This window comes from Nicotiana sylvestris, chromosome 7 (assembly GCF_000393655.2).
Source record: "Nicotiana sylvestris chromosome 7, ASM39365v2, whole genome shotgun sequence".
Lineage (NCBI taxonomy): Eukaryota > Viridiplantae > Streptophyta > Magnoliopsida > Solanales > Solanaceae > Nicotiana > Nicotiana sylvestris.
Genome location: NC_091063.1, coordinates 160180247 through 160202304, shown reverse-complemented (window position 1 = coordinate 160202304; position 22058 = coordinate 160180247). Strand labels below are relative to the sequence as shown.

General features: G+C 35.6%; 1 protein-coding gene and 1 non-coding gene across 11 annotated transcripts; one reads left to right on the top strand and one right to left on the bottom strand.

The window, feature by feature from the left end:
• The first annotated feature begins 453 nt into the window (after positions 1 to 453).
• On the top strand, positions 454 to 15633 carry LOC104230230 (probable E3 ubiquitin-protein ligase ZFP1). Of its 10 annotated transcripts, none has more exons than XM_009782982.2 (10): positions 454 to 633; positions 4346 to 4568; positions 4825 to 4917; positions 5051 to 6766; positions 11780 to 11919; positions 12574 to 13314; positions 13381 to 13793; positions 14445 to 14543; positions 14633 to 14770; positions 15340 to 15633. In XM_009782982.2, exons 5-10 carry the CDS (start codon positions 11826 to 11828, stop codon positions 15487 to 15489), a joined length of 1635 nt encoding a protein of 544 aa, XP_009781284.1. In that variant the 5' UTR covers positions 454 to 633; positions 4346 to 4568; positions 4825 to 4917; positions 5051 to 6766; positions 11780 to 11825; the 3' UTR covers positions 15490 to 15633. The 10 variants fall into 10 exon arrangements, with proteins under 10 accessions (XP_009781284.1, XP_070006862.1, XP_009781282.1 ...); XM_070150761.1 differs by having other exon boundaries at positions 4825 to 5211; positions 5371 to 6766; XM_009782980.2 differs by adding an exon at positions 3455 to 3567 and having other exon boundaries at positions 4825 to 6766.
• Positions 15634 to 19428: 3795 nt separating this feature from the next.
• TRNAP-AGG (transfer RNA proline (anticodon AGG)) lies at positions 19429 to 19500 on the bottom strand. The gene has a single exon. It is a non-coding gene; the product is annotated as a tRNA-Pro (tRNA).
• Between the last annotated feature and the right edge of the window lie 2558 nt (positions 19501 to 22058).

Sequence of the window (22058 nt, the reverse complement as noted above, 5' to 3'; positions counted from 1 at the left end):
AGTTAAATTAGGAGACTATCATGTGAATTTATTTCCTTCCGTTTTTAACAAGTTTAACTTTCCAGAATTTGCGCAAAAATGTTACTGTATTTTATTTGTATTCAGCTTGAATATAGATAAATATAGATACCCATTAGCTGGAGTTCCCGTTTTTACGCCTATTTTTTTGGTTGTATTAATGAATACAACTGCTTAAATACATGAAATACATTGTATAAAAACATAAAAGGTATCTATAACAAGTAATATAACAAAGAGTATCTATAAATGACTAATTAGGACTAAAAGATGGTGCTTTATAAAAAATTCTCTATATATTATGCTTCTCAAATTACTTGTGAAAATACAATTGGTATGTTGTTGTTGTATATTGAAAGGGAAAGGAAAAGGAAAAAAAATTAAGAGTCACTAGCAATACTATAAAATAATCCAACCGCTATGTAATTCATTGCCTTGTGCGCATATAATTGCTCCCCCTCTCTCTCTCTCTCTCTCTTTACGTGTGTGTCTTTTCTTTTATCTCCATATATCAAAATATATCAAATTGTAATAAATTAATTATTCTGATCAAACACAATTAACCGATCATCCAGAAGCAAAAGCAATCGTTTTCTTCCCCCGCAAATTTTCCAGGTAATTCATCGATCATCATTTTATTCCATGTTTAATACCTATCAAGTTCGTATTCCTGTTTGATTGTTCTGTTCCTTTATTTATTGTACATATTTTTTGCTCGGTTTTTGTTGGGGAAAAGTTATCGGGTTTAAAGTTGATTTTTCTCGCCCGATCGTTTGTTTTTAAAATCAAAATTCATCCTCTTTTGCGGTTGTTTTTTCGCTTTTGCTCGGTAGATTCTCTAACTTAAAAAAAAAACAATTATTTATCCTTAATATTTGTAATCAATCATTTATCACTTGGTGGGGGAATATATAGTATTTCGTTTTTTCTGAGCTGATTGTTATTTTCCCACCCGATCGTTTAGTATGTGATTTATTTTTTATTTTACATATTTTGCATGAATTAATTGTTTTCTGCTTATTTCAACTTATTGTATCTAAGAACCTTAAAAAGATTTCTAAATGAAACTTAAATTATTTTTGATTGTAAATTATTCAAGTGCCTAGTTTTTTGTGTTTTTAAGTAAATACTGGAGACTTGATATAATCAACAAAAAAATTTGAATCTGTGGACTATTTACTCATGGATTAATTAAGGAGAATATAATTGTTGTAGTTATTCCAAGTTCAAATCCTAGCGGAGGCAAAAAGCAAGGTGATGTCTTTCCATCACCTAGAGGCGGAACTAAAATTTAAAGTTTGTGGGTGGTTCTGAAGTTGCCACAGAACCCGTAACTCGTCTTAGCTAGTGGGTTCGTAATTGAATATTTATACATATTTAACAAATTTCTTAATACAAATCCAGTTAAGTAAAAGTCAGAGGATTCCGGCGAACCCGTATTTAGTAGGCTAGCGCTAGCCTTACATTTGCCTAAACCTCGGTGTACAAAGTTACCCGCTATCTGTGTTGATTGGAGGCAGCATGTATTAAATGGAACTAGTCGAGCTGCGCCCAAGTTGACCCAAATACCGCCATCATTGAAACAAGTAATTTTTGTAGTTATTCATCGCGCATAGTGCATAAATGTTTAAAAAAGGAACAAAATTGAACATCCCAATTTGGTAATCTTCTACATTAACTGTAAATTTTTAATGTGAAAATCTTGATGTCCAGGAGAGTATGTGTTGCATATAGGAGTTCCTAAAGCATCGATTATTTATCAAAAAGAGAGGGAGGGAGAGAGGGAGGGTAAAAGAGAGAAATTGGTTGGTTTATTTCACTTATGTGAAGTATTCATGGCTTAGCTTTGTTTCGTATGATTGGAAGGCAACTGAAATAGATATACATTTTCTCCTTTATGGATAGCAGGCAATTCTCAGTTCTATTACCTTATATGTCCTTCAAGTGGAATGAGATACAAATTATAAGTGGTGCACTGATTTACTAAGATTACATTTTTGAAGAGAAATTGATCCTGAGCGTTAAGTCATAACTTGATAACTCATGGCAAGAGGTATTGATAATTACGCTAGCTTACAACATCAACAACTACAAAACTACTACTATGCCTCAATCCCAAGCTAGTTGGGTTCGGCTATATGAATCCTCATTATTATAAGTGCTTCATTGGGTCCATAATATTTCAATACTATGTACTTAAGGATTATTTAGCACTAGAGATTCTCTAATGTGCTCGAGTGGTTTGTCAACTTGAGATTGATAATTAATTACGCTAGCATACTGCATGTAAATTAAGTGGAGAAAATAAACCACAGTGAGGTGAAACATTGACACGTTAGCCAATCATGGTTAGAGTAATTATAATCTAATATTCCTTTATTCTATTTTATTTGGCACTCTTTCCTTTTTATTTTTATTTTTTTAAAAAGAATGATTACCCAAGGGTTTGGCCTAGTGGTCGATTAGTCAATGAAGTGGGTTGAGAACCATGAGGTCTCAGGTTCAAATCTCAGCGGAGGCGAAAACATGAGGTGTTTTCTTCTCATCTGTCCAAACCTTGGTGGACAAAGTTATCTGGTACTTGTTGTTGGCCGGAGGTAGCAATCCTGTGGAATTAGTCGAGGTATGTGCATGCTGGCTGGGACGCCACGATTATTTAAAAAAAAAAGAATGAAACCTTTTTGGGAAAAAATTATCTTTTCCCTTACTAACATACTTTTATAGTCACAAGAAATGTCACGACGTGTTTAAGATGACAAGTTCGAGAAGTCTTCCTTTCTTTCTTAAATTGCATGGTAAGTCAAACAAGCAACATAAAATGAAATGGGGGGAGTACAATTTTGAGTTATTTATATCGTGCAGGTTTAAGACCATTTTCCCCAAATTTGACGGCGTGTCTGTCATTTTAAAAGGATCAGCATGAAACGCCTTTTCTCAAATAAGGGGTGGCGGTATACTCATAACTCCGCGGGAGTTAAATTCACCTCAGTGGTCTAGAGACCAAGCAAAGATGATATGTTATTGATACATGCCGTATACGTCTTAGTGTGAAACTTTTCAAATGAACTAAGATTTGAATCTCATAGTGATGCAACTTATTTGGATAAGAAATTACAATTTGAGTCCACCAATTTCAAGTCAAATCCAAAATGGTGCCTAGAATCAGTTTTACGCCATTCTTCCATTAGCAATGCTGTTCATGGCGAATGCATTTGTAGTTCCTTTAGATTGGTATTTTCATAGTTGGTATTGCATTTTGCAAGGATCCTTCTGGACAATCTTGTTGATCTTGGTACTTGTATGAGAAAATCAGAGCCTTGAGATTGTGGAGTTATTGGTGCATATAGTATTACGGTGGTTCTTAAAAACCAAGATTTGTATATACCATTAGTGGTAGTACTTTTAATGCAAACTTTGTCCAATGCAAATGAAGCAGGCTTTATTTGCATATTTTACCATATGGCCACAAAGTTAACGACCCTGCAAGGACTCGAAGACATAATACTTTTTCTTTGTTGCTGACCGCTTGAGAGAGGCTCTTCGGTTCACGTAAGCATGTCCTTTTCCTACGTAAGCTCTCAAATTGTTAGCTTTAAGATCTACTGTTAAAAGAATCTAGGTGGAGCATGTACCTGTGTGGTGCAGCTTTTAGCTTTCAAAAGTTCTCTTATTGGGGCATAGCTCTCTTTGGATCCCAGGGGGATATGATGCTGCGTATTATGATATTTCAATGTTATTCTTCAAAATTTTCCTTCCCTTTTATTCTAACCGCTGTTTTTCTTACATTTTTGAACACTTAAATATGAAGTAAGAAACAACAGTCTATCAGTCCCTTGTTCAACTTAATGATACATCTTAGCGCTGAACCGTCTATATTTGTTTATATTGTATTTTGTTTTTGTAGGACACCATGCCAAGTTACTTTCATTGGACTAGTTCGGAACTAGGAAAGCATTTGTCTTTATCCCACAAACTTTGTAATTTGAACAATATTTGCATTGTTGACTCTCTTTTATAAATGATCTTTTTTTCTTGTTCTGTCATCCTGTTTAGCATTTGTTGCCTCATTAATTGATTATGGTATGGGACTGTATGCATCAGGGTATGAACTTGAAGGAATTGGATAGAACTAACTTAAATGATGTATGCAAATATTTATCTGAAGCCAAGTGACAGTGGCTCTATATTAACAAATATCTATCTCCAATCTTCCTGCCCAGCGCCCACTTTGTAATCTATTAGGCATCGAGTCCCTAGATTATATTTACTAGCATTTTTCAATATTACCTTCCAGAGCATCTAGGTTTAGATGGTTTTTGCTGTGCAGGCTAGGGAGGCTGGTGGCTTATTGTTGTCAGATGAAGGATATTGCCCTAGAGTCATAAGAATGGGTTTCCTGAGCTAAATAGTTCAAATTAGGGCTTTGTTGGAGTTGACTTGAGCTTAATATTGGGCCTGATGATCAAATGTCATTTTCATTGACATTTCTTACCTTTGACACGACATAAGATGATGTGAGGGCTTGGAATGAGGACAGATTACAAGTACAGGTGAGGGTTTTGGTACATACCTTTCTCAGTCCAGCCATATCTATCTGTAGTACTTATTTTAAGGAACAATTTCCTCATCTTACATTGTTCTTTTGGTTTCTAGCTTTGCTCTAGCATCTTACTGCTCTTCCTCTCTTTTTCCGTATCTCAGTCCGTATTTCTTATTCTCGTCTCAGATATTTAGGATACGGTCATATAATTATATTTCTGATTCTTTTCATCTTTCTTACTGAAAATAACCTGGGAGCTCGTGCAGGGTATTTAAATGGTGGATAGCTAGCTAGCTTTGCTATTCTATAGACCTCAATCACAAATGATGTTGCAGGCAACATTTTGGTCAATCTGGCAGGTTATGAAGACATTTCATTCTTATGATGTTCTTATTCAGATTCATTAGTCTGAGCTGCTGCTATTGCAGTCTCCTACCCTTCAACCTTTGAGCCTGAAGAGCTCATAGGAAATAGATTCTGCTATCTTTGCAGAATTAATGACCTTGCACTGTGAAAATCACCTATACAATTAAAATGCTTCTCTGAAGGTTGAAAACCTGAAGTTGTGAAAACATGAAGTTCCTTTACTGGCTGCTACTAACTGTGGGTGAGAAGTTGAAAAACTGAAGGTCATTTACAGGCTGCCACTATCTGTGAGTGATCATTTGTTGAAAGACTGAAGTTCATTCTACAATCCTAGTACTTTCTGATTAGTTGTGGGACTCCTTTTCTTTATGACGACTGCTGGTTGTATGGGACCACTTTCACTTGGAAAGAGTGTCTTGGTTATGCCCTTTTTTGATTGATGATAGGGGATGAGGTTCTTGCTGAGCGTGCTGCTTTCAAAGCACATTTTTGACTGGGATTTGTGTCATGTTCCTGTGGAGTGGGTCTGTTGGTAGTGACATGGGGGCAGAGGTGGTGCCATCTAGATCTGCTGCTTGTACGTGCACACTTGGATTGTTTGCAGGCGAATAACACTAAATGGGGCACAATAGAATGTGTGCTAATTGGACGGTTTGCAACTTTATTACTACATTCCTCATTTCCTCTTAAGGCTCAGAGTAGAGGCACTGAGCAGATACTTAGTGCTCGCTAGACACGATGTTCTCTCTCTTTTCTCACTGACAGCTGATCACATTATCCTGATTCATTTGTATGCTGGTAATTCATTTAGTTGAGCCTGTTGACCTAGTGAACTTGTGCTCCTTTGAAGTCTTAGGTTGTAATCTTACTCTATTTGTGGCTTAGAACGAAATAAAGTGAGAGCAATCCTGATTAACAGATTCTTTGAGTGGCATCACAATACACAACTGGGGTTGCAATGGATGGTACATTTTCTTAGTGGCCCACTAAGATGTAGCCATTGATGCTAGTATATTGCTAAGTGTGCTGCAATTATATAGAGCACTTAATCGTAATGTTGCTTGGTCTACCCAATATTGGAGGACAGCTACCATAGTTGGTTGAGATGAATCAGAAAACACGTGTAGTACCAGTTAGCCTCTGTCTTATGGCTGAACTCCTATTGATGTAAAAAAATCTCCAACTGCTGTTGCTTCTGCAGCTTCAAGGATTTCTCCTATTGTTCCTTGGGGCTTGTTGATGCCCTGCAATATTCATCTTTTGGTACTACCCACAATCTTCTGAGGTGGTGGCTCTTATATTTTACATTGCAAGTAGATGCAATCATGGAACGCTTTTAACAGCCATTTCACAGTTTTTGCTTCTACTCGCCATTTTGTACTAGGCAATACTTCATTTTAAACTCATTCAAGCACAAAGCACCTCCGGTACTGTTAACAAAATTTTTTCCTTTCTCTCTGACAAGATTATTCCTTTGCTTGTCTTGTACACTCATTGTCCATTAAGTTTCTGTCTTTCTGACTAGTCAATCTCTTGCTCCTTCTCATACAAACATTAACAATTGCTTCTTTGTAAATACACTCTTATGTTCTTTTACCACTGGTATAACTCATACAAACATTAATAAGTGCTTCCATAGAAACTCTCAGGCTCCTCCTCCACCCCTTGCTCTTGGTCCTGCATTTGTTTGAGTTCTGCACCTTGAAACAGTCATTAACAGAAAGATTGATGGATTCAAAAATTGTAGTGGCTTCTTCCTAATGGAACATATTTCAGTGAGACTGCCATGGGATGAGGGGAACCAAATTGGCCTTGTCTATTTGGTGGTATGGCTCGTCAAAGGTACTTGTGGTGATATGTTTCTCCTTTTAGATTTATAAATTAGCTGCCTTCAGTCACTTCATAAACAATGAGCTGTCTTTAGTTTTTCTATCATCTAGTTGAAACAGGAGTAATCAAGTGGTTTAGCTTGTGTGCTTGTTTCGTATTCAATTTTGAGTAGTTCAATAGGAATGATCATAGACATCCATCCCCAGGACAGATCTTGCTCTTTCCCTTTTCTCATTCTTACTGAGTTAACTTTGTGAAGGAAATTGTCATAACTGCATCAAATTTGGGTAATATGATTATGTGCATAGGAGTATCATTACTACCATTAGCTTGCTTATTGTTCTCTAGTCTCATATATTCAGACAACTTATTTACTGTCCATGAATGATAGTAGCATAAAGTTTTAATGAGCTTAGAAGCTATTCGCATCATGGATAATCCTATAGAATTCAATGGTGTTGTTTTTGCCTTTACAACAATACATTTTCTCCATTGCAAGTAATTAAAAATAAATTAGTTCTCCTATTTATCAAAAACAAAAATCAATTTCTCCTAAGACTTAGTTGGAGGAGTTATGTTAGTCAGGTAAAGGATATTCTTCAGCTAGGGGAGGGATTCTAGGGCGTATATTTCTACGTAAAAAGAAAACTAGCTGTAATTTTCCACATATAATGGTCTTAACTTACTAAAAGAAACAAAGGAGATAAACATATCAGTCCCATCTCTCCTGTCTTTAGAGGAAAATTGAGGATGAAGTTAGATATATTATGACAAACTTTTCTCTCTTATGAGCTTCTGTTGGGTTCTAAGAAGTTACTGTCATTAGAGTTTTATTCCTTTTTATAGGTCAAATAAATTTCTACTCTTCCAATTTCCATATTGACGTCCAAATGGTCTTTACATCACCACCCCTCAAACAGGAGGTTATGGTAAGACTTCTTGGAGATAGGGATGGAAATGGGGCGGTTGCGGGGCGGGTTTGGCTCAACCCACCCCGCATAGTATTTTTCAGTATTTTCAAACCGCCCCCCCCCCCCCCCCCCCCCCCGCATCAAGCTGCGCTCCGCCCCGCATAATATTTTTCCCTCTTTTTTTCTACTTTGTTATTCGCATATTCATAGGTTTAAATGTAAATAGAAACTTAATTTGAATTTATGTGCTTTTTGTTGGTACATAGCATCTAATATCAATTACTGTGTGTTCTTGAATATTGTTCATTCATTTTCAAGCTATCTTTGAAAAAAAGAAAAATTCAAACTATCTAAACTCCAAACTCTTGATATTAAATTAGAAAAAATTAAAGACCCAGTAGAAGTAAAATGAAAAGTACCCCTACCATTCCCCAATTAAAAGAGAAAAGAAATCTGGTATTAATGGTATGAATTTAAGAAAATTCAAGTAGCAGTTACTTTAAATTTTACAAATGAATAGTGCCAAAAGGAATGAATAATTGAGTGAATAAGGGAGAAGTTGAAATTTAGTAATTAATTCTTCTGGTTGTAATTCTGTTATTTTAATCCAAAATTTGCTTGGTATATTAAACTTTATCTATCTGAAAAAAAAATTATATTAAAGTCATGCGCAAGCCGATCCTCAAATTTAAAAGCATTAAGATGAACCACCGGTATCACACTTTGTATTTCATCACAAACCCGCAATCTGCAGTAGCTTAATCCACTAAACCGCAACAGCTTTATCCACAAACCCGCAACCCGCCCCGCACCGCGATGAATTTTAAAAAGAATTATTTTAACCCGCACCGCATAAATATAAACCCGCCCGCCCCGCATAGGTTTAAACCCGCCCCGCCCCCGAACCGCCCCATTGCCATTCCTACTTGGAGAATCATTTGAGAAGGTCATCTTCCATGCCTTCTTATTGCCGTAACTCTGTAAAGCTTATATACCTGTGAGGAAATCTTTCCACATTGTCAATTTTCAGTGTTATATATTTGTCTACTTTTTTTTTTTTAGGTTGCCAGTCTCATTCCTTATTATGAATCTCTGCAACTACGGTGTCCTTTGCAGTTGTGATTCAAAAGAGACGAGAAAATTCAGCTGTTAGAGCGGTATGACCAAGCCAACATTGAATACAGTTCCTAAAAGAGATTCCTATGAACCTCATGAAATCCTTTCTCTTCATAATCTTTTCCATTAAGCTTGTTTTATAAGAGGGAGTTGCCACTTTCCATAACCATCCAAAATATGTGGTTATAGTTTTTCTTCTTGAGAAAGGTAACAATGTTATATATCATTAGCACAAAGACAGTGCTAAGCCCCATTTTTACAAAAAGAGCAAAAGTGTTCTCTTAGTTCTTACAAGTTACAGGGAATCTATGTTGTGTAACAATGAATCTATTTCTAGAAATTCATATACTTTCCGTTGATCAGGTCACTCCATCGAGCATTCTCTTCTTTTTCTAGCTTTCCATAACCATCCCAAGAGGGCTCAGTGGAACATAGTTATTCTCCAAATGCCAAAACTATGATTCCTACCGAGGCTCTTCTGATCCTATCGGGGCTCTATCTCTCCCAACTCACCAGGTGAAATTTCCTATCTCATTCATTTGCCCTCAAAAGGTTTTCAAGTTTTTTAGCCACCAATGCTTGATAATGAAAATGCTCGTTAGAGTTTCTTTTTCAAAGTAATTCTCCCTCTTTTGACATGCACTTTTTTCCCCCACTTCATGCATATTCTCTCGAACTTTTTGCTAATAGTAGCAACGGTCTCCATTGTTGAATTTGCCTCCTAGGGAAAGAGCTAGGTTTCTTGTAGGGAACTCACTTGCAGCCACTCCTAAGTTGTAGTTAGATCATGGTTGTTGTGCACCTCCCAAAAGGTATTTTAACTCTAATTTCATCGTACTGATTTTGAGCCAATACACTGCTACAAATGTCAATATCTAGAACAGTGAGCAGATTTGTCTCCATTGAGACTCGTAGAAAATTAGTATCATTAAGTTTATGGTAGATCTGATATTTTATTCTCTACTTTACTGGTAGCTTTTATCGTAAAACCATTCAGACACACTCCATTTATTGTTTTGCCTTTCCTGTGGCTTATTGAGGATCTCCAAGACAATTTGGGAAGGTTATGGGGATAGATGATCTCAGCGTCGAGATCCAGTAATCATTGTTATTTTAACATGAATTGGCAACCAAAGAGTAATATAAAAAGTTGCTGGAACAATGTTCTAAGGAGTTCTAATTTCAATATCATGAAGAAAAAAAATAGCATGTTTTGGATGGTAGTAAAAACATGATGCTTGTTTAACATTAGATAAGCTTCATATTATGGAGGATTTACTCTACGCAGCACATGTTTTCTATGTGAACAATCCTCTGAATCAGTCACATGTTTCTTCACTGCTACCAAATGTTTCAGATATGCTGTGTTTCTATACATCTTTGGTGTTTTTTGGGTTATGCCACAGAATCTGAAGCAGTTGTTGAACTGCTGCAGAGATAGAAAACAGGCAAAGTAAGAGACAGATGTATAAAAAATATAATTATGTGGTTCAGTGAGAATTCCGAAATAGCAACAACAACAACAACAACAACCCAGTGGAATCCCACAAGTGGGGTCTGGGGAGGGTAGTGTGTACGCAGACTTTACCCCTACTCCGAAGGCTGTTTCCGATAGACCCTCGGCTAAAGAAGAAAAGACTTCCGAAATAGCATGTCAACTATTACGGATATACTAGATTCCCTGAATTTTTAGCAGTTTTGAAAACTCTCCTTTTGTTTTTTCTATAGTACTCCCTTGGTAGTGGTTATTAGTTAAAATTTTTAATTTAATAAATAGAGAAACTATAAATAAAAAGATGAGAAAAAACTTTGGAGAATATTTTGCTCGAAATTCTTCTAGAATAGTGGTCAGAAGAGATGGTGCCACCGGAAAGGATCTGGTCATAGAGACCAAAATAGTAACTTGTAAAAAGAAGGGAAAATTTTGAGTGGACAATTTGCAAAAAGCCATCTGCATGTACGCAGGAAGTTACTTATCTGTCGATCAAGTTTTTAGAGGCTTACCGTGTAAAAGGAGACAAGTAATGAAGAGAGCCTTCTTTGAATTAGCAGTGAAAAACATATTAGACTCTTGATATTGGAGTTTGGGCTAAAATGAGATGAGGAAATTTTGGAATACATGAAATAAGAAAATATCTTGGCTGAAGAATATATCCTAGTTCTTTGGATTACAGAACCACAAAATAATATTTCATGCCATTAACCGGATGTATTCAACATATAACAACGTTAATTCTCTTACTTTTAATATAAACTATCAAAAGGAAAACACGGTTTTAGCATATAGCAACCGTCAACTGTGTCAGATTGGCCAAATCAAGAGCTTATGTCTTTTAGCCATTAATATTACGAGTTAGTTGTGTGTTGACTTAATTCTGCATGCTGATAAGTAAGTTTCAGTGCAAGAATTTTACCCCATCTAGCTGTCTGATCTTGATTACTTTATGTCAGAGGCTTGACAATTTTAATTCGAGCTTTTCTGTTCTGTTGTGAAATCCAAGCTTAATCCCTGTTTTTCCTTAAAATTACTTTTGATTAGATCTTTCGTCTATGTTGGCTTGTATCTGTTATTAGTTAGTAGCTGTACCAAGATGTGTTTGAGTAGTTTGTGGAATTCAAAAGTCTGAAATTTGTTTGATGAGAAATTGTTTAGAATTCATGTCGGGGTTCTGAAGATACAGTAAGATTGACAATGTTTTTCCAATACGTTTTGCGTGCTAAAGGGAAAGGGAAAGAGAGAGTGAGAAAATTATAGAATATCATAAAGATGCTTGTCTAAGGTACTTTTAAAATTAGCTTCAGCTGAGTTTTTTCAGTCATGCTTGGTCGATGTGGATCTTTGATGTGTCATTTTGTGGTTTATAGATGAACGGTCAAAATTGTGGGTAACTTTTTATATCTCCTTTCTGTATAAAGAAACAAAATGACAAGGTGAAACCAAAAGTAAAATAATTTTCATCATGTTTTCTATGAAGTGACTTCTGTTATTTGAATGCAGGTTTTTTTTCACTAAGATATAAATTTATTGCCGCCATTCACGTACAATGGGGCACAGAAATTTATTCAACATGTCTCAGATATTTGAGACAGAAGATGATCAGAGATGGAATCTTCCAGAGCAGCCACCTTTGTCTTTCGGTAACAATAGATATTCCTTTTAGGTGTACTGATTTTCACTTTTAAAATAAAGTTTTATTAGGTTTTATCTGAAATTAGTCTATTACTAAATCTATCACATGCCTAGGAGCTGCAGGTTCATAACATGCCATTAGCCCTCCTTTTCTAAGCATACCATGATTTTGTTCCTTGTCATTCTTGCCCTTCCTTCTGGTTATTGACATGTGGTGCTAGTAAAACTCGTTATATTGTCGAGATGATCCTATGATCATATTATAAATCATTGAATACTTCTATATTGTAAAAGATGGAGAATACACGTGGCAAAATGATCTGCCCTTCTGGTGCTTCATGGTGGATTTTCTCCTGCAGGGAAAATGGTCCATGTAAAATCTACCTACATATAGTACCAGTGGATGGGCTTGAACTAAACTGTTGGATTCAGAACAGCAACTTTTAGCTTTTAATTAGTGGAACTAGCCTTGGCTAAACATGGAAATTAGCAATTTGACAGAATACTCTTGTGGAAGTGCTGAAGAGTAGTGACCAAAATATTGCCTTCTGGCTGTATAAAATAGGACGTATACTTTGTTTGACCATTTATATGTTCTGAAATAGGGGGGACGTAAATAAACAGTAAAGAACCTTCTCATGTTAATGTCTCCTTTATTGCAGCACGGGCTGGTGCTCCTGAAAGCAGTAATCTTGTTTATCCAGTGGACAATATGTCAATCGACGGGACACACCATTCTGCTCTGGGGAGTCATGCCTCCAGGCCAAGTGGATATTCTTCCTCGAATCAAAATATGGAAATTCCACACTGTCAGCCACAGGTTCAAGGTCCTCTTCATGATCCTTTTCTGCATTCAGGTACTGGAGGTTTTCATATGATCCATGAGAGTTATCCACATCAAGCATCTTCATCAACCCATGGAGGTCAGACGTATCATGGGGTAGATGGTGGCCTCGTTGACCTCACAATGGGCAGCGGGAGAGGGCCATATAAACGTAAGAGTCCTGGTATACCTGCAGGTGGCGAAAGTGGTAGTACGAGCAGATACTTCGATGCTGGCAGTTCATCTGATATCCCTTCTGACTCTTGGCATGAGAAACAAAATCCAGACTCTCATTACACGTCTTGGGGTTTACATCCTAGTTACAGAGGTAATAATCTGTCTATTGGAGGTGAAGGTTCTCAGAGGAATGTAAGAAGCAGATCTGCATTTGATCTGCAAAGTAATGTGGGAAGGGCGCATATAACAAGTAATCCTTCACATCACTCTAACAGCAGTAGAACAACCACTGATTATTGTAGTTCAGTGAACTATCTGGCTCCAAGTTCTAATTCTTCAACAAGGGAATGGAACCATGCAGTCATGCCCCCTGCTGCCACTCATGGGAGGAATTTCGCTTCTGGTTAGTTTCTTAAATTATTTTTTTATCCTTTACTATGTACTGATTTAATTAGTAATGTTTTGCAAGCTGAAGATACAGGCTTCTATTGTTATGATATGAACCACTACGATATGGTAACTGGAAATATATCTACCTCGCTGGAGATGGGGAGTTACCACAATGATTTCACCCCAAACAGAAGTTCCCTTCCTCAACATTTGCCTGGCAACTTGCAATCTTCGAGGGGAGTCCGAAGTAGCTACAGTCAAAGATCTTCCCCTTCTTTCAGGACTTCGTCAAGCTATTTGCGCCATGGGCATGTTGGTTCTTCAGATGACGCATCACAGTTGTTTGCTGAAGGCTACTCCTCAAGACATTCACGTCCATTGTCTACTCTAGGACCACGCAGTAGTGACCGAAATGGGAGAACTAGGATATCTAGTGATAGGTACAGATCATTGGCTGGTGAGGCAGGTTTCCGTGAGCAACTTGCATCTGAGGTGTGTATACTCATCTTATACAAAAAATTGTCATGTCGTCCTTTTGAGGGGCTCAGCTCCTGTGTAGACTCCCTATATAAATACACACTGTTTTTTTGTCATCAGGACATGCATCTAGTTGTATTGCTTCATGCCACAAGAATGTCCCCGTCTTTCTTTTTCTTTTTCTTTTATAAATAAATGACCTTTCCGCTTCATGCTACAAGACTGGTGTAAAACCTTTTTAGGTAAGTCATAAATGCTACCAGGTGTATTTTGTACATTTGTTTAACTAGCTAATGCAGGGAATTATGTGCTTCACTTTGAAAAGATTAACTGGGAATATGTATGCGCCCAGATTTATGATATGTAGGTTGTGTCATTAATTTAAGCTGTTTCTGCTGTCTGTTTGACTTGTGATCCTTCTTATATCCCAGTCAGTCTTGATGTGATTCAGTCAGAGCTCCTTAATTTTCAAAACTTATAATTTAGTGGATTTATTTGCCTTTTTGTATTGGCACTTGTTTATTCCAATCTGGCATCATGGGAAATTCAAATAGCTGCAGATGGTAACTTGGCTTTAATATGATATTGTAGCTAATCATTTCTATGATCTCTGAACATATCACCTTCTTCAAGGCATGTTGAATGTGAATCTGTCGGTTCTTTCAGGGTGTTATTGTTCCAGATCGCTCTACTTTCTACGGATCCAGAAGCTTGTTTGATCAGCATAGGGACATGAGACTTGACATTGACAACATGGGCTATGAGGTAATGCTGAGACTCTACTAGCACCTTTATCTTGCTTTCTGTTTTCAACATGCAGCCATCTACTGAACTTCGATATTTGACTTGAGCAGGAACTTCTTGCACTGGGAGAAAGAATTGGTCACGTCAATACTGGCTTGTCGGAGGAGCTGATTTCAAAGTGCATGACCGAGTCAATTTATTGTTCCTCTGATCAAATTCATGAGGAGGGAACTTGTGTTATCTGTTTGGTGAGTACTATCATCTTGTTGGGAATGTACATCATACATTAGTACCATTAGAGATTATGAGTTCACGCATCGAGAATAAAATGCTTCCTAGGTGTTCTCATCATGAGTTAAGTTTAATGCACTGTGTAAAAAATATTTAAACAATTAGGTCATTTATACAAGAATTGCGCGTAAATTTGTGTATAACCAGTACTTGGTAACCTGGTAAAACTAGTAATTAACATGCTATCATAGGTTAAGGTTAAACTACACCAGCAGTGTAAAAACAATTTACAGTCACTCAGAACTTCAGTCCTTTCATCATTATGACGCTATGCAAGTTTACTCTTTGAAAAAGCGCGGTCTGACTGGGAGACCCGGGACCTTGGTTTACTAATGAATGAAGGTCAGCAAGCGGCTTATGTAGTGGTCGGCCTTTCGAATGCCTTCTTCCTTACTGTTGAGATCAGATAGTGCATTGAACAGTTTTACCAGTCTATTAGTTGGAGGAATACAGCAATTGCTTTTCATGTGAGTAAAACAATAGAATTCTAACAAGTAGATTTTGTATGTCACACTGTATTTGACAGGAAGAGTATGTGAACATGGATGATGTTGGGAGCTTGAAATCATGCAGCCATGATTTTCATGTCGGGTGCATAAGAAGATGGTTGTCGATGAAGAACTCGTGTCCGATCTGCAAGAAAACTGCATTGGATGACGATATGAAAGAAAAATGATCTATTCAAGTATGACCTAGTGACATAAACTTGTGTAAATATGTATTTAGAACAGACAATTCTCAAATGGGGGTACTAGTATCACCTCAAAATTTGTACAGCAAATGTTTTCATATCATCAGTCATTTCTTTCAAATGTTTAAAGGTGCTTTTTATTAACCCCCCCCCCCCCCTCTCTTTTTGTTTGCTCTTTGAAATCGAAATGCTGGCTAGGCTGCAATGTGGTTATAAACTCAATAGCTTAAGTTGAAGGTAACTAACATAATACTTTTGGCTGGAAAACAAAGATTAAGCCGTGTTGCAATATCAAATTAATCTGTCAAATCAAATTTACCTAATTACAACGGGGAGTGAGACCTTAGTTTCCGTCCATATAAAATTTTCATTAAGCTGGGTCACGTATTTTGTACTTTTCTTGACAAAATTCTTCTTCCTATCTCATGGGTGGATAATATCATTTTCAATCACAATAGTTTTTTATTGCTTTAAATAAATTTCCAAATTCATTCCGGAGATTACGTATTCCCATTAATCATTCAACACGAATAATTCCTCTCCCTCTTGTCAAACATTCTGGTCCTGGGAGAAGTGGCGGCCATTCTCAAGAATCAAAAAGATTGAGCTAAGGGAAGCCCTATGAGTCACTGAAACGGCGGCAGGAGTGCCCTTTTTCTATCAATAGAGGGAGTAAAAAACAGGCTTTGCTCCCCTTTACCATATGAAAAAAGAAACAAGGGTCGAAGTTTAAACCGCTCACACTAATTCTAAACTTCTCGTTAAGGACGAAGAGACTTCCCCATCTTAACATTAGTTTCAAGGACGAATGTGACTCCATTTAGCATGATGCAAAATATTCTTTTTAATTCCACTCCTGCATCTTTTCTCTTTTCATTTGATACAGAATTTCGAAATAAGAATAATAATGGAGTAACGAACTAAACTAAGGAGGTTGAAAATCAAATGATATTGCACAACCTTTTTGACTTTATTATTTTAATAAATAAAACTAAAATAATTAGAGAAATTCTTAATCACTCAAAAATAATAGTAGAAACTCTGAAGTAAGATAGAGTTTCAAAATTCTTAATATTATTCAATTGACCTAATTAGAGCATCTTTTCTGAAGATCAAAATTCTCTTTCCGATAATACATTAAATAACGATAACAAAGATAAAACAAAATAAAAAATAGACCAATTAAATGTGATAAGGAAAAATCTTAATTTAGGAAAATGACCTTAATTAAAGGGGAAAATTTTTCTGTGTACAATCGGAATTTAGTGAATGTCAAAAATGCTAATTTTAATTATGAAATACAACCAAAAGTAATTTTAGTTAATATGAGCAATGCTGCCTTCTCTGTTTACATATATATATCTCCCATATTTACATGTGTTCTGTTGTTAAAATCAAATTAAAATTTCATGCATTTAATCTGATATCACTTAATCATGACTAAATAATATTTCAATTAAAGAGTAATGTCCAAAACTAAATAAACTTGATTTGGCGAAACAGCAAGGGTTCATCTTGTATTTCCGCGTAGCCTAAAGTAGATGGCAGCAAGGGAAACAAAAATCAGAAATAACTAGATTTATAAATGATAATTGAAAAATAATCATAGTTTTAAAAGTAATTAAAATTTAGCCATTTTTTTTTTCATGTAAAGATAAAATCAGAACAAAAATACCTTTAAGAATTTGAAAAAATTCCAGCATAATATCTTGGAATTCGAATTTTTTACACATGAGATTCCAACATAATGTGCTGGAATTTCATAATGTGTTGGAGTTCCAATATAATATGTTGGGCAGAAACTCCATGATCCAACATATTATGCAGGAACTTTCTGTGTGCTAGAGTTCCAGCATAATATAATAGAAGTTTATACGTAGGAGCTCCATAATCCAGGATATTATGGTGGAACTTTCCGTGCTTCAACAAAATAATGCTATTTTCCAGTGACTTTGCAAATGCTGGCTATTTTTCAATTACCAATTCAAAAAGAGGCTTTTTTCGTATATATACTATATATGAAACTATATTACCAAATATGTTCATAGTTTGCTTATTACCCTTCATGCTAATAGTATTTCTACCTAATATATACAATGCATTAAATAAGGAATCACTGTAGCTTTATGATTCCTTATTTTGCGCGATAAAAAAGGGGAATTAAATATTTTCCAGATCTTCCCCAACGCAAATCACGCACATTCCATAATTATCGTCGACTTCACTCTGATCTTCCACAACGCAGAACAAGATTTTCCATACTCTGTTTTTGCGATACACTCTGTTTTCAGAAATTCTCTCTACATCTCTCTCTATTTCTCAATCGCAAATTTCAGTAATACAAAGCAAATGAAAAAAGAGCAGCAATTCCACTATTGACAGCCATTAAAAAGCTTGAAAGCTTTGAATTCAAATTTGGGTTTTCAAAAATCATTATTTGTTTGGATTGAGTGTTGTTGAAAATAATCGGGAATATGGGAGTTTATATCTCAATTTTGAGGGGTTTTGGTGAAGATTAGACTTGGTTTTGACTGAATTTCAGATTGAAACTCGAAGAATAAGAAGAAGAAGAAGAAGAAGACATATTGCAGAAATTGTAGATAAATTGTAGACTGTTGTTTATTTATTTATCTTTTATTCATTTACCTATTGTATAAAAGTTGAACAATATTGTATAAAAATTGTATTAAAGTGGATGATTTAGTACTGTTTTGGACAAAAATATGTATAAAAAATGTGAAACATACATTTCAGGGGAAGTATGTCGATTCCAAATATGTACCCAGTTTGTAGATAAATTGTAGATTATTTGTATTCTGATTGTAGATGCTTTATTTTCTGCTTTCACAAATAAAAACGGCTAAAACTTCTACAAATCTTCTGAAAAACGCAATTATGTTGAAAATCCCAATTAAACTACAATCGAATGAGAATTGAGATATAAAAATTTAATGTACCTAGTTTGTAGATATTTTGTAGATAAACTGTAGATTATTTGTATTGTGATTGTAAATGCTTAGTTTTCTGTTTACACAAATAAAAAACAACTAAAACTTCTACAAATCTTTTGCAAAAAACAGTCTACAATTTATCTACAATTTATTTACAATTGCTGCAATATAATGTATGTCATGTCTTCTTCTTCTTCTTCTTCGAGTTTCAATCTAAAATTCAGCCAAAACCAAGTCTAAATCTTCACCAAAACCCCTTAAAATTGAGATATAAACTCCAAAACATATTCTCAATTATTTACAACAACACCCAATCAAAATAAATAATGATTTTTGAAAACCCAAATTTGAATTCAAAGCTTCAAAGCTTTTTAATGACTGTCAATGGTGGAATTGTTGCTCTCTGAAGGTTTGTTCTTCTTCATTGAGAAAATTTGAAACTGAAGGTAAATGTATGTATGAACTTTGAAGATTTGACTGGTTTTAGAAGAAAAAAAGCTTGAAATTGGACGTTAATGGAAGGGTGTTACATATGTTTCTCTGGTTTTAGCAGAGAGAATAATGGGTTTGAAACGTGAGTGTGGGGAGATACGTGGGTGAGGGTGTGGGAGAGAGAAACGTGGGGGGTGGAGATTTGGAGGAATATACGGTAGAATTAATTAAAGAGTGATATACGGTACATTAATTGTACAGTTAAAACACATTAAGGTATAGAATTGGTAATAAGGTATACTAAATGTAATTAAATCAAACCTTAAACATTGAGAGTAATATAGTTTCCTATATGAAATAGGAATGTAAAAATTCCTTAAAGTGACTAGCCCGTGTTAGTTTTACCAGCATAATTGCATGGACATGGGCACATCAATCGTAAAGCCCAAAATATAATTGCTGTGATTTTTACTTTGGGCCAGAACGGGGGCCCATGATGATATAAGAACCAGGAAAAATGTGTAGAATAAAATAATGGAAAGGGGCATTCCGAGAATTGAACTCGGGACCTCTCGCACCCTAAGCGAGAATCATACCACTAGACCAAATGCCCTGTTTGCTTAGTTAACTTTTTTATTTACTATAAGTTGTATGAACTTGAGAGATTTCAGAACTTTAACTACTATCTCGCTGTTGTTATTGCTTATTTTCCATGACTTTTTTCACTACTATATTCCTTTTTCTTACTGCTGCGATTATGCTTGACTTGAGCCGAGGGTTAGCGGAAACAACCTCTCTACCTGCATAAGTTAGAGATAAAATTTGCTTACACACTATTCTTTTCGGGCCCCACTTATAAAAATACACTGAATGTATTATTATTAAGGGTTCATGGATTTAAACTTCATATTCAACAAAGAACACATAATCAAGAATCTATTTTTGTTCACATAGTTAAATTCTATGCTAGCACATTTTCAAACATAATTTAGCCAATCTTGGTTAAAGTTAGGGGTGTTCATAAAAACTCGAAAAACCGAAAACCAAATCAAATTGACCAAAAAAACCGATATTTTTTGGTTTGGTTTGGTTTTGGTTTTGAATTTAAAAAACCGATCAAATTTGGTTTGGTTTTGGTTTCAATCAGAAAAACCGAACCAAACCGACTATAAGAGTAGCTATTTCAAATTTATTATTACACTTATATATATGTATATTTTTATACAAAGTTTCAAAAATTTAATGGTAAATGGTAATAGTTTGCACTTTTAGTATAGTTTTTTACCTTTACATTCTAGTTTGATTGGTAATTTTCTTTTGTTAAGTGTAAGAATCCATTTCGTGTTAAAAATAATATATTTTTAATTGAGTCCTTAAATTATTTCACTATTTGATTCAATTATTATCAATATATCTTGGTAAATAATAGATTTCTTAAAGGTCAATTGATTTGATAGTGTTACGTTGAAAATGTGGTCGCCGAAATATTTGTTTGGTAGTGTATGTCTTATATTTAAGAAAAAATCGACAAATAACCGAAAAAACCGACATAAACCGAATCGAGTAAAACGACTTAATTGGTTTGGTTTGGTTCTAATATTTGAAAAACCGACTTACTTGGTTTGGTTTCTTTTAAGGGAAAAATCGATCCAAACCGAACCATGAATACCCCTAGTTAAAGTAGTAAAAATTAGGCGAAATACATAAATGTCCCCTCCAAGTTGTCCACAACGGTCATTTGAACACCTCAACTGACCTATTTGTCAAGTAGACACCTCAAGTTATTTTTTGGTGTATCTCTTAAACCCTTCAAAATGACATGGCAAAATGTGTGTACTACACTTGCGTTGCAGCAAGTGAAGCCTTTCAAAATTGTGTTTATTTCTTTTCTTTTTTTTTAATTTAACTGGTGGAGTCCATTTTTTCTCACTCTTTCTTCTCCAAAATTTTCTTCCGCTATTCACTGCACCTTAACCCACCATTCTCAACACCACAACTTTACCATGATAGTGAATGTACAAAACAGTAGAAGCCATTGAAAATCCCGACGCGTAGAAGCCATTGAAAACAGTAGAAGCTATCCACTACATAAGTGTTTTTCATCCATTCCTCTTCAGCCAATCCCAAGAGGCAAAAATTAGTGGTGAAACAGTGGTGTCTTTAGCTGCAATTAATGGAGCTCGTCGGAACAGATTTTTCGACAAAAATCCGGCTAGCAAATAAGGTCCACGAACAATGACGCTACTGCCACGGTTACATCGGCTACTTCTAAAACCCGACTCAGAAGCAAAAACAACATACCCCAGAAATTCGAAATTTTGCAACAACATAGACGATAAACAGGAAGTGGTTCATGATTGTTGCCGGCGGTCATGGCTATTGCCGACGTCCATGGCTATTACCGACGTCAATGGCTGTTTGGAAACGGCTGAAGGCACTTCGAGGAGGAAAGGGTCGTTTGGACAGAAGCAGCGACGCCTTGGAGAGGACGTTGGACGATTGGAATTCTTAGGGGGATTAAAGTCTGCTCTTGGTTGAAGAAAAAGAAGAGGGGGCGGCTGAGAGGGGTCTAGGTCTCTAGGGTTTCAAGGAAGGAGGCAAACAAATATTATTAATATTGTGTTTCTTTTTTCCTTTTTTATTAACTATAGACAAATTTTTTTAAAGAAATAATAGGTGTCATCTTTTGATTTGTTAATTTGCCACGTCATCCGCGAGTGTAACCCTATAAGATCTGTCACTTTGAAGGGTTTATTGAGTTCAGTTTTTAGTCACGTGAATACGTGATATGTTTAAGCGAAAAAGGTTTCAGTTGAGGTATTCAAATGATTGTTGTGGACAACTTGGAGGGGCTGTTTATGTATTTCGCCTAAAAATTAATGTGCCTAACATAGTTCCACAATCTCTGCATATTTTCATTCCTATCTATTTAGTATTATTACATTTTTTGGGTGAGAATTGAGGGCGCCCCTTGTTTTTGTAGTATTTAGTTTTTAACAATTGGTAAAGAATGCGAAGTTGTTCTTAGGTATCTAAAGGCCTAACATTTTTGAACTAAATTCTGAATCCACAACAAAAAGAGAAGAATAAAAAAAAAGTTAAGAAAATGACTAAGCTGAAATGGTTATAGGTGCTTCCAATTTCAAGCTAAATTTTATTTTCGAGACTAAA